At 39.0% G+C, this 13,852-nt stretch overlaps 1 protein-coding gene across 3 annotated transcripts in view; it reads right to left on the bottom strand.

The window, feature by feature from the left end:
• Nucleotides 1-13,852, bottom strand: part of LOC103106400 (mucin-16-like) — a 123,382-nt gene that overhangs the window by 72,950 nt on the left and 36,580 nt on the right. For 2 of the 3 annotated variants that reach the window (XM_056820596.1, XM_056820595.1), the window contains exons 7-8: nt 12,262-13,821; nt 11,655-11,768 (exon numbers count right to left, since the gene is read on the bottom strand). In XM_056820596.1, coding sequence (XP_056676574.1) covers nt 11,655-11,768; nt 12,262-13,821 — 1,674 coding nt within the window. The remainder of the gene's footprint in view (nt 1-11,654; nt 11,769-12,261; nt 13,822-13,852) is intronic. The other variant, XM_056820597.1, reaches the window with a different exon arrangement.

Raw genomic sequence — 13,852 nt, forward strand, 5'->3', positions numbered from 1 at the left:
ACTTTGCTAATTTAGACTGAGTCAGATGAAGACAGTAAATGCTGGGTTCGTGCCTTCCCCTGAATAAGAGATCCTTGTATGGAAGAAGTCCCTTGGATTAGTTTCAGGATGTCTGGTAGTGTTAGGTTCCTACCCTGTTGTTGTGGCATCACTAGGGGTGCCCATGGGGGAAAAGGAAAGAAAAGTTTCTTTTGGGTTGATGTTTGAGGAAGGATTGGAGTCTAGAATACCCTTAGACGCAACTGATGTGGAATGATATGTTTAGATAGTGACCATAGACTCTCTTGAAGAAGCTTCAATAGTTCTGGGGATTGGGTGGTTCTTAAAGAAAAGAAAGGATTGTTTGGGGTGTCTCTGGACATTGTTTCTTTCTAGCAGAATTTGTAGTGGGGGTTGGTGGACTGAGCAAAGAGCATTGTGAAATGTAAAATGGATAATTTTGAGTACATTAATTTGAAAATATTTGTACAAATAAAATAAATTCTGCCAAGATTAGAAGGAAAGCAGAAATTTGGAAAGACATTTTTATACACTCAAATCTCAAATATATAGAAAGCTTTGTTGTGTTTATTAGAAAAACAGACACCCCCCCCAATTGATAAATGGCCCAAAGATATAAACAGACAAATTTTGGATGGAGAAATCAAAGCCATATATAGTTATATGGAAAGAAATGCTCCAAGTCACTAGTGATTGGAGAAATGCAAACTTCTGAGACATCCATTCATACCCATATCTGATTGGCTAAACTTACCAAAGGGCAGCTATTAGAGTGGATGTGGAAAAATGAGAACACAAATACACTGTTGCTTGAGCTGTAAAACAACCAATCCAACCATTGTGAAGAGTTATTCAGAACTATACCTACAGAGATGTAAAATTGTATAGACTCAGGAAACCCATAGCTGTGTCAGTTTTCAAAGAAGATCAGAAGAAAGGGAAATGAACTCATATGTTCTAAAATATTTATAGTAGCTCAAACTGTGGTGGCAAAGAATTGGAAATTGAAGAGATGCCCTGGTAACTGGTAATGGGCTGTACCAATTGTGGTACATGATTGTGATTGAACACTACTATGCTGTAAGATATGATGAGCTGGAAAATTTCTAAGGAACTTGGAAAGAACTACACAAGCTAATGAACAGTAAAATGAGTAGAACCAAGTGAACACTATACACAATGACAGAATTAATACTAGAAGAATAAATTGTGATTGTTATCTCCAGAGTGTAAACTGAAAGGTGAAAACATTAAAGATTTAAATTGTATGAACATACTTGGTCTTCCATATAATACGTTCTGTGATGCAGATAGGGTGGGGAGGGGCTGGAATACTTGTGTTCAGAATTTATTCTTTATATGTGAAGAAAAGTAAATTAAACATAGCAAAGATTTGTAACTTCATTTATGTACAATCTTGTTCTTTGTGTATAGACATTTTTGCTTTATTTAGTTTTTTAAACTTTTGAATAAAAAAGGAAAAGCAATTGGCAATATCTTGCTTCTTCTATGTCTTCCAATGGAAAAGAGTCCAGATTTACAGTCCCAAAGTAATAAAATTGGAAAAGGCTTCAAAATAGATAAATCAAGGAAGATAGGATTAAAATATTGCAAGAAATAAAAAATCACAAAGTCTTTAGGATCCAAGAATTGTTCATGAAATCTAGACCTTCCAAAAAATTTTAAAAAAGGAAAGAGAAACCAAGCATGCAGGAAGGTTTTTCCAGTATAGGGGGGACAGGAGAAACTTTTCCTAACTTAAAACATTGACAGTAGTGGTGACAGTAGTGGTGGTCACTAAGACTGGTTGGCTGGTAATTTGGTACCTTCATGTGAGGTTAAGCCTGTAAGGGGGAGGGGAGTGCCAGATGCTTGCAAAAAAGGGAATTTGTCAATCTATCCAACAGTATACATTTACCTGAGTATTTTTCCTATATTCCAGGCAGGGAATCCTCTCAGATACAAAGTAGCATGAAAAGACCTATGGTTCCCCCATAGGTTCATGCATAATTTCTGTGTGTTTGGTTATGTCTTCCCTTCTTTAAAGCACACCTCCAGGATTACCCTCATTTCACAGGCCAATTCTACATCACACCAAAATCATTTGACCAGAATGAGAAAATGCAATTTCTGCCCAAAAGAGAGGGTTTTTAAAGCCAAGGACCACAAAGCTACCCTCATGACCAGTGCGGGGAACTAGAGTGCTCAACAGAGGTCAGGGATCTTGAGTAGATGGACATAGAGGGCCTGAGGGGGAACTATCAAGGAAGGGAATGGCTTCCTGTTAAAGACAAAGGGATTCTTCAAATCTCAAGACACAAATGAATCAAATTCCCTCACTCAAATTTGACCCTCCAGAAAAGAAAGAGGAGTTCCCAAGTGCTTGTTAATGGGGCTGAAATGGAAGCATCAGGACCTGAAGCAGAGAGGAGGAAGGGATGTATGCTTGTGAGTATGGACCCAGAGGGGGAAGAGGCAGATGTCCTCTGTGTCTCCTTTCCAACTGAAGATGAGAACCTAATTTCCTTTGTTCTCCTATCTCCCTTGTTCTGCCTTTCCTCCTTTGTTCTGCTCTGAGCCAGTGTGGGTAAAAACTGTTGTTGGGGCCCCAGAGAATGGAGTCATCCCAGGATAAGAGTCCAGGATGTGGAGTAGTTTATCATCTGTCCTGTCTAGGTGTTTGGAAGCAGTTTCATGGATTCTTAAGGTCTTTCTTAAGTCCATCCCATGTTGAGAGCCCTTTGCCCATCTTGGGTCATTTATCACCATGCCCAGCTTCCTATGAGAAGGACTGGGTTGGAGACAGCATCTAACTGGTGGTTCCTTCCCTCCTTTCTCTGCTTTGAGCAAATTTGTGCAACTAAATACAGTTCTTTATCACTACAAATATGGCTCTCTGTCTCATTCAGTAAGATTATATAGCAAGGAGTGAAGGGCAAGGTAGGAGGCAAGCTAAACATCTCCACCTCACTCACACTATGCTGTCCCAGATTCAGAACCTAAACTCAAGACAACTTTCAGACCTTTAGATCCTGCCTGGGGCAAATAGTGGTCCTAGAAAACTTACACTCATTGAAATTTCAAGCCTGAGGAGACATCCAGAGTATCAGCCCAGGGAAATATGGGCTAAAGTGGGCTGATCTGTGTGGGTCCAGAGTGACCCAGGAGTTCAAGTCTGGGATTAGGATTCGGACATAGTTCACATTTTGAGGTGGCTGATAGTATTAAGCAAAACCCAGATCTTTTTTGCCTAAATCTCAAGCTGGAGCTCCAAGACAGAGCAATCAAGGGTGTGCCTGATTAGATGAAGTACAAAGTGAGACCAAAAACTTGAGCCTAAGCCTGGGGCTAGAACTTGCAGCCTGCAAAAGCTTATAAACAAGCCTTAGGTAAGTCTTTAACCTATCAGCATATCAAGGGTCAACTGAATCATCAGGGGGAGAGGGCTTTTAGAGCTGTCAGCACTCAAGCCATCACATCATCCTCCAAGAAATGAAACTGGCAAAAACCCAGAAAATAAGCTGATAATATCTCATCAAGAAAGGACTGAAGCTTAAGAGGGTACCCAAACCTCCCAGAAAACAGCCTACTCATAGTTAGGTAGGAAAAATAAGCAAACCAACAAAAAAGCACCTAACTCTCAAGAGTTTTTATGGAGATGAAAAGCAAGGAACAGACATAGAAAGGGACAGTGAAAACAAACTAAACATTCCCAAAGTCCAAAAGAAAAATATGGACTGCATGCAGATTCTGAAATAGCTCAAAAAAGACTTCAAAAACAAATTAATAGAGACAAAAGAAAAGTGGGAAAGTGAAATAAAAGCAATGCAAGAAGGAATGAAAAAAGGAGATCCAAAAATTGCTGATGGAAATCAGGCCTTAAAAATTAGAATTCAGCATCTGGAAATGGATGACTTCATGAGAAATCAAGAAACAATACAGCAGAATCAAAGAATTAAAAAAAAAAACAGAAAAACATGAAGTATCTTATTGTAAAAAAACAAACTGAATGACATAGAAAATAGGTCTAGGAGGGACAATTGGAGAATTATTAAACCATCTGAACTTCATAATCAAGAAAACACCTTGGATGTCACAGTACAAGAAATTACCAAAGAAAATTCCTGAGATATCCTCAGACACAAAAATAAAATTCAAATTCAAAAAATTCACAGATCACCTCTAGAAAGAAATTCTCAAATGACAATTTCCAAGAATGTAATAGATTCAAGAGCCATCAAGCCAAAAAGGAAATACTGTAAGCAGCCATAAAGAAACAATTCAAATACCATGAAACTGAAATCAGGATCACACAGGACCTAGCAGCTTCTACACTGAAGGATTGAGCGTTATGGAATAGGATATTCAGGAAGGCAAAAGATCTGGGTTTATAACTCAGAGTCACCTATCCATCAAAACTGAGTATATTCTTTCAGGGAGAAAATGGAAATTCAATAATATAGAAGATTTCCAAGCATTCCTGAGGAATAAGTCAGACTAAAACAAAAAATTTCATGTCCAAACATTTGACAGAAGAGAAGCACAAAATGGTAAATCAAAAAGAGAAAATTGAAGGGACTCATTAAGGTAAAAATATTTATATGTCTAGCTGGAAAGAGGATATCTGTAATTCTCAAAAAATATTCTTTGAGGTAGAGAATATGGAATAAACTTAGTTAGAAAGAGGGTGAGGAAGCAAACTGATTATGATGATATCATGTATATGTAAATGTGATGATATGAAATGATATGTATGTATGATGTGATATGTACAAAAAGCAGGGGGTGAAAGAGATGATTACACTGAGAGAAAAGGGAAGGGATTGAGAATGTGGAAATTATATGACATAAAGGAAAGGATCATAGTGAAAGGAAATAGAGCAGGATCTCAAGGGAATAAGATGGTGGGAAATAGAGTAATTAGAAAGCTGAATGTGAATGGGATGAACTCATTAATAAAACTATACTAAGGAAAACAGAATATTGATGAATATATTGATTAAATAAGGTATTTGATAAAGAGATCTCTGAGGGTACACGCAGATTGTGAGACCAGAACTTGCAAGAAAGAACACAGGAAAAGTGCTGTCAGTTGGTGATGTCCTCTCATTGGGTCTCTGACTGGGTCCCTCACTCACTGGGTTTCAGTTACTGAGCTTGTTTTCTCTGACTGCTGTTCAAGACAGGCCTCTGACTTTACTCTTGGCTGGTGAAAGGGAAGAGAGACTTCTGAAACTCATTTGAAGAGGGTTTCTACTTTCCTCTTAAAGAGGAGTCCTATCTAAGAAGAAGATTGTAGATCTGCTTTGCTGCATAACAGTTTTGGAGAAGGAGAAAATTGAAGCTGTTTGTCCGGTACCTGCAGTTTCAGTAAACTGAACCTTAGGTGGCACCAAAAGGCAAAAGTCAGCCAGCCAGCAACTGTGTTAAATGAAGCAATTTGCAGGGCAGCCTCATTAAGCAACATGTGGCTGAATTGTTTTAACATTGGATTTATTCGTGGACTCTTCTTAAGTCTACCATCCCTTTATACATCCAAGGGATGTTGGCATATGGATTTTTGATGACAGTTTTGACTCTTATGGTCCTTTAGGTTATATCCTATCTACCCTTTGGGATATTAATGCTAGTATCCATGGTTATGATGCTGAAAGTTCTCTTATCCATCTTTAACTATTGAAAAGTCATGATTATCATGATTAAGACAAAACTAGAAAACAATGGGCTTAAACTAAGGGTTAATTATCTTGAGACCAAGGTGAATAGAATTAAAATGTAATATAAAGAGTTGGCTAAGACACAAGGGGCAATGGAATTAGAGAGGAATTGAGGCAACCAAAATTGGACAAGAAACTCAAGCATTAGAAAACAATCCAGCCCTTATGTTTCCACTTAGGGAGGTGCCAATGATAACCCCAGAGATTGGGATCCTCAATATAAGAGTTCACAAGAGATTTACCCAAGCATATTTAGAGTCTTTTAACTCATCATATCATCAATAACCTTAAACCAAGCTATGATGAAAAACCAATGGCCATGATAAAACAATTTAAGAAGATAGTAAAGTAATATGATCCAACCTACCTGGACTTTGACATGTTAATGGATGAATTGTTATCAAAAGGGGAAAGAGCACATAAATGATCATCCTTTCTTTTTATATCCAAAAAAATTCATCAGCAAGAATTAGAAAGAGAAATTCTATTAAAAATAACTCTAGATAATGTAAAATATTTGGAAATCCATCTACCAAGACAAACTCAAGAATTAAACAAAAACAACTAAAAAACTTATTCACAATTAAAACTAGATCTAAACAATTGAAAAAATATTAATTGTTCAAGGATAGGATAAGATAGTATAATAAAATGACTATTCCATCAAAACTAATTTACTTATTCAGTGCCATAGCTATCAATCTATCAAAAAATTTATAGAATTAGAAAAAAATTATAACAAAGTTCATTTGGAAGAACAAAAGATCAGGAATATGAAGGGAATGAATGAAAAAAAATGTGAAGGATGGAGTCCTACCACTACCAGATATTAAACTGTATTATAAAGTGGTGATCATCAAATATGGTACTGCCTAAGAGATAGAAGGGGGATCAATGGAATAGACTTGGGGTAAAAGACCTCAGGAAGATAGTTTTTGATGAACCCAAAGATCCCAGCATTTGAGACAAGAATACTCTATTTGATAAAAAGTGTGGGGAAATTGGAGAATGGTATAAGAAAGATTAGTGTGAAATCAATATCTCATAGCCTATACCAAGATAATTTCCAAAAGGAAGGAACTTATTAGTAAATTAGTTGAACACAGAATAGTATATCTGTTAGATCTATGGGAAAGTGAATTTAAGACCGAGCAAGAGATAGAGAACATTACAAAATATAAAATGAATAATTTTGATTAGTTTAAATTAAAAAGATTTTGTACAAATAAAACCAATTCAACCAAAATTAGAAGGGAAGCTATAAATTTTGGGAAAATTTTACAACAAAATTCTCTGACAAAGGTCTAATTTCTTAATGTTGTGAGGAGCTAAGTCAATTGTAAAAAAAAACAAAAACAAAAACAAAACAACAAACCAGCTATTCCTCAATTGACAAATGGTCAAGTGACACAAATAGATTTTAGATAAAGAAACCAAAACTATCAATAAATACATGGAAAAGTGTTTAAAATTACACATAATTAGAGAAATGCAAATCAAAACAATAATGAGGTACCACATCATACCTAACAGATTGACCAACATGACAGTAAAGGAAAATAATAAATATTGGAGGGGATGTGGCAATATTGGGACATTAATGCACTGCTGGTAGAGTTGTGAATTGATCCAACCATTCTGGAAGGCAATTTGGAAGTATGCCCAAAGAGCATTAAAAAAGTGCATACCCTGTGATCCAGCAATACCACTACTAGAATTGTATCATAAAGAGATAATAATGAAAAAAAATATTTTTGCTAAAGTATTCATAGTTGTACTCTTTGTGGTGGCAAATAATTGGAAAATGGGGGGGGGATGTCCCTCAATTGGGTAATGGCTGAACAAATTGTGGTTTATGATGGTGATAGAATACTATGCTGTGCTGTAAGGAATGATGAACCAAAGGAATTCTATATCAACTGGAAGAACTCCAGGAATTGATGCAGAGTGAAGTGAGCAGAACCAAAAGAACATTATAGACAGAAAGTGAAACATTGTGAAACAATCCAATATAATGGACTTTGCTATTACAAGACAATCCCAATTCCCCTCGACATCAAGAGAAAGAACTGTGGAAGTAGAAACCAGGAAGAAAAACAAATGACAATCATTTGTTTATATAGATATATGATTGGCGGTTTGTATTTCAAAAGAGTACTATATTGCAAGAACGAATAATATGGAAGTGGTATCAGTGATAACATCTATATAACCCAGTGGAAGTGCTTATTGGATTTGGGATGGGGGAAGGAAGAGGGGAAGGAAATAAAATGAAATATGTAAAGAGGTAAATATTTTAAAAATAAAATTAATTTGAAAAACTGAAAGAAGTTTCTACTTATAACTAAAAATTTTATATATTACATATATATAACTAAAATTTTTATAAATTAAAGTTTATGGCAGGGACTAGGTATTGACCAATATCTCACATCCTATAGCAAGACAAGATCAAAATGGGTATATGATTTATATATAATGAGCGATACCATAACTAAATTCGGGGAACATAGAATAGTTTATCTTCCAGATTTATGGAGAAGGGAAGGATTTAAGACTGTAAGAATAGCATGCAAAAGATGAGCAATGGAATGTTGAAAAATACATGATTGATGGGTAAAGACCTTTGGAAGCAGAGGAGTATAGCTGTAGAACAGGGATGGGGAAAGATGCCAGGGAAAGAAGGGGTTTTTTGAGACTTGATCTCAAAGTGAGAAGAGGTTTTCTTGCCTTACTGGAGATCAGCCAAGAGTGAGCTGAAAGATACCCAGGAGTATCTGCCTTGGGACTTCTCAAGAAGAAATTTATAACTGCCTGACAGCTGAAGAGAGATTCAGATCCCATTGGACCTGTAGGGGCCTCAGACTCAACAGTCCCCCACAGTCTAATAGCATCTGCCTTATCTTGCCTTAATCCCAAGATATTCTAGTTTATCTTAAAGAGACACTGGGAAGGGGGAGGTGAATTTCTGGTTTGCCCAAGGCATCCAGAAAGAAGGATCTCTTAGGATTTAGATATAGGGACACCACTAATCTCAACCTGAACTGCCCACTTCCAGATATCTTGTGTTTATTAAACCAATTTAAACCACAGTCAGATTGGAAGAAAGGGATTTATTCAAGGATCTTTGAGGAGGCTAATTCTCTGAGGTTAGTGAGCAGCCATTGCAAAGTACTTGTCAGGACTCCCCGCTGAGTCATGAACTGAGGAGAGGCTTACAATTCTAAAGGACTGTGCCTATTAATTCTGGGGTAACCCTCCTATCACTCAATAGGGGAAACGTTTCCCTAACTTACTTACACCAGCACATCACCCAGGATCACCATTTCCCAGAGATATTCCTCGGCTATCATAGACCAGGAGAAGACAGTGAGAGAGTACAAGAGCCATTCTACCTTGACTACTACCTTTCCTCATTCATCTGTCTATCTTTAACATCTCTCTTCAGATCAATAATTACTAAGCAAACAATAACCATTAGAAGACCAAAACAAGAAACAGAGAGTATTTTAAGATATAACATGAATAATTTTGAATTGAATTTTAAAAGGAGCATGCTTTGATCTGCAGTTGATCAACTGTGAAAGTTGTAGCTACTCTCAAAAAGACAGCAATCTGGGACAGCTCTGAAGGACTTTTGACCAAGAATGTTTTACACCTCTAGAGAAAGAAATGTGGGAGTCAGTTGCAGATCAAAGCATACTCCCTTTCACATTATTTTATGTACAGTTTATGTGGCTCTGGTTTTATATGAGTGTTCTCCTATAAAAATGACCAATATGGAATTATGTTTTACATGATAATACATGTATAATCCATTTCAAATTACTTACCATCTCTCTAAGAGGGGGACAGAAGGGAAGGGGGAAGACAATTTGGACCTAATAATTTCAGAAAACATATATTGAAAATGCTTACTAGATTTAATTGGGAAAATATAATATCTTTAAATAAAATTATTTTAATTAAAGTCAAATTTTAAAAGATAAAAAGCATCAGAGATGATTAAGCAACATGCTAATCAGATATGGTTTGATTTCTCATCAGCAATGCTGAATGACATACAGCTTCTCTAATAGCATAGGTGATTTTCTATTGGAAATAGATGCCTGAACAAGGATTATTAACAAGAGCAATAAATAAATTGAGAGGAATATCAGTCACAACTGAATAAAAGGATGCTTTAGGGATTTTTATGGTACATGGGACACACTTCCCTTTCTTGAAGTTTCTTGTCCAGAAAATGGTTTGATGGTCTGCCTCCAATCCTCACCTAAGATCATCTAGAGACACTTGTCTCCTCATCTTCATCACATCTAGAACTCCAAACTTGACCTTGTCCACCAGGCTGATGGGCTGCCAGGAGCCATGTGGAGACAATGACATCAGAGAGGTCCAGTTTTCCAGTTCTGACCTCTGACGTATTCTAGATCTCCTGGCTACAGAAGTTCTTGGGAACACTCAGAGGCCATAGTAGAGTAGGACCAGGTCACAGGAATCACAGAGCTAATGTGTAGGAATCAATCCATAAACTAGTGACCAAGAAGTATCCCTTGTTGAAGAACAATGTCTCAGAAATCATAAGACTTAGAGGTAAATGCCTGGGATTCTGTATTAAATGGGTGGGCCAAGTGCAATTAGTCACCAAAGGTCCAAGTGAATTATTAAGCTAAGATGAGGGAGAAGGTCATGAAAACATACCTTAAACGGAAGGTCCTAGAATCATTCTTTTCCTCTTTTGCAAGTCAAGGCTGATAGAGATAAAGGGATTTGCCCTTATATGCATCATCCACCTTCCCCAAGTTCACTGCTAAAGAGCAGAGCCTTTGCATCTGTCTCCATTCCTGACTCTTGATACCAGGAAATCTGTGGCTTGGACCATAGAAGTAATTAGATGTCATAGTGGAGACAGTGCTGAGCCTGGAGTCAGGAAGACCTGAGTTCAAATCTGCCCTAAGAACTCATTGGCTGTATGACCCTGGGAAATTCAATTGCTTGCCTCTGTTTTCCTAATCTGAAAAATGGGGCTAACTATAAAACCGAACACTTAGGGTTATTGTGTGGATCAAATGAGATACTGTTTCTATAAAAAATTCTTAGTCACAGTGCCTGGCACATAGTAGATGTTACATAAGTGCTTATTCCATTCCCCTTCACTTTTCCATAGGCAAGTTCAGTTGGTAGGTATATAAGATAGGTTGTGAAGACAAAATTTTTTAATAAACTGGATCTCACCAATCTACTCATTAGATCAAAGGAATCAATTAGTTGCCATTAATTAAGTGTTTATTATGTGTTCAGCCATATCCTAAATACGGAAGATGTAAATAAAAATTTAAAAACAAATTCTCTACCCTTGGAGAGTTCATAAAAGGAACCTTCCCCAAAGTAGAAAGAGCCTTGGCCATTCAATGTGAGGTGTGAGGGCTGACCTCTTCTCCTGACCTTGATATACAGCATAATGGAGTCCAGGGTTCAGATCTCACCTCTGATGCTTTCTAATTTTGTGTCATAGGGCATATGTCACTTGACTTCTCTGCAGTTTTCCCATATGTAAAATGATGGTGTCCAGCTAGGTGGCCATTGAGGGTCCCTTCTAGTCCTATCCAATCACCCTGAGCTAATTACTTTACTTCTCTAAGCCTCAGTATCCATATCTGTAAAATGAGAGGCTATCCATAATACCTGATACTTCAAAGTTTCCTTCCAACTTTATACCTATGGTTGATTATATAAAAGACCTTAGCAGTGGGAACCTCACTCCTACCTCTAAAACTCCTCTTCTCCAGGCTGTACATAGAAAGGAATCAGAGGTTCAGAAGAGCTCTTGAGGATTGATCTCTAAAATAATTTCATGTTTCCTCTGTAAGATTGGTAAACAAGGCCCTAAAAAGGATAAACCTCCAACACAGAGACAGAGACGAGATACCTACTTACCTGTGGGCATAATAGAACACATAGATGTCAGGGGGCTCCTCATCAGTGCTCCTGTGCTTCCTGGTGCTTCATGGCCTTGGGCATGTGTGGCTGGCACCACACCAGCATCACTACCTACAGGAAGAGAGGAGGGGAGACCAGAGCTCAGTCAAGTCATTATTAGAGGACTCCCAAAGGAAAGTACATTGTTGCTACTAACTGCTGAGAACAAAAATACATGGCTTCTCTGACTTTTCCCCACAGGATGAATACCCAACTTTTTCCCTTTAAAGCATGGACTCACTGATGGACAATCCTCATATGTGTTTGATTTAGTGGAATCAGAATCCCATCAATAAGAAGAGGAGAATCACTTTAGCACAGGGAGTGTGAAACTTTCCTCATATGGAGATGAGGAAGCCTGGAGTGATTACACTCATTCAACAGATATGGCACTAAGGAAAAGTTCCTACAGTGGCCCATTGGAAGGCTAAAGAGAGGAAGGACCTGGGAGGAAGACCCTTCTCCTTAGAAAGGCACAAACCAACCCTCTCTGGACACACTCCCCATTTCTTCCAAGGCCACACCCCAATTCCTTCCCTGGGAAGCTTATTTAAAATATGCTTACTTGGGAAGAGGCTGGAAGTGGAAGGCACTTGATCAGAAACAGAGGTTGTCCCTGACTTGACACTGTTGCCCTCTGTGGTTGTGTCAGAAGGACTGGGAGATGCTGTTGTGCAAACTTCCTGTGTGCTGGCTGGAGGCAGGGTGATAACTGGAGTTGGTGTTGCCTGTGGGTTTCTCTCAGTCTCTGGAGTCAGGCCGGCTGGCCCTGGGTCCTCCAATGAAGTAGCAGCCTCAAGGGAAGCTGTTCTTGTGCAGGCTGTGGGAGTACTTAAGGCAGGAAAGGAGCCTGGCCCTGGGCTCAGAGATTCGTGGATGGGATTGTGAGGTTCTGTTCCCAGGGAGGGTCCATCTCCTGTGGTGGAAAAGAGATAAGGAAAACTGACTTCTACTTGTGATGAGGAGCTGTCTGTCCAGAGAGATAATCCTGACGCCATTTCTGAGTCTACATCCATGCTGCTAGAAGCAATGGGGCTTGGTAGTGGAGAGTTAAGGGTCACAGCAGAGGCCAAGCTATTCTTTAAATGTCCACTTTCCCTGCTGCTAAATTCAGTCACTGGTCCAATACAGAGGGAACCCTCAGCAGGGGTGGGCTTCTTAGGCTCCACAGTGTGAGGTTCAGCTGGGTTTGTCCAGACTCCAATCATGGCACTGCTTTTCCTACTCCCTAAAGAGGGTGAGGGGATATTTCTGGAATAACTGATCCCTTCACATAAATTGGGCAGAGAAGTAGAGGCCATGTCAGGTTGAAAAGTTACTCCAGGACCTGTGAAGAAGTGCTCCCTGTGAGTGATACCAGGGGTGTCTGCATTTGCTGGGAAGGTGCTGGACACTGTTTTATCTTCTGTTGGTCCTTCTATAGACACCAGTGAGGTGTTTATGTCTTCCTCAGACAGTGTTGGAATGATGGTGGGAGCAGTGGAAGTTAGGGCAGCTGAGCCTGGCTCTAGTGTGATAGGTCTCACTGACAAATCAGGATTTGGTGTGGTTTCTGTGGCACTTGAGGCTGTTGGAAGTGAATATAGAGGCACAATGGAGGTGATTTCAGTTCCTGGGGCTGAGCCAACAGTATTGAAAGAATCAACTGAAGTGGACCATAGAGAAGGGGGGGTGCTGCAACTCTCTCCAGGAGCTATTTCAGCTCTAGGTGTTTGTGCAAGGGGTGTAGAAAAAATTGTCCCAGATAGGCTGATGTTCAAGGGACCACTGGAGCCAGGGCTAGCTGTGGGTTCTACTGGAGTCATGGAGAGTGAGGGCCTTGCAATGGCAATGGTGACTCCAGAGGATATCTCACTTGGAGCTGAGGGTGAAGTGGGAGAGGACACAGTTCTCCTGTGCATCCCAGGGATGAGGTCACCTGCTCCAGTGTGCACAATGAGAAGTGGGGCTTGAGTACCTGTGGCTCTTAGAGTTGTCTCCATGACACATATGTCTCTTTCAATGTCTGTAATGGAATCTCTCCCCTTAAAGCCAGTCATAGGGATACTGATGGAGTCTGTTGGTTCTCTTCCCTGGTGAGATCCACTCACTTTCTTCAGTGTCCCTGAAGTCTCAGTAGGGAATCCTGTAACCAAAGCAAAGCAAAGTTGAAGTGT

This window comes from Monodelphis domestica, chromosome 3 (assembly GCF_027887165.1).
Source record: "Monodelphis domestica isolate mMonDom1 chromosome 3, mMonDom1.pri, whole genome shotgun sequence".
In the NCBI taxonomy this organism is placed as follows: domain Eukaryota; kingdom Metazoa; phylum Chordata; class Mammalia; order Didelphimorphia; family Didelphidae; genus Monodelphis; species Monodelphis domestica.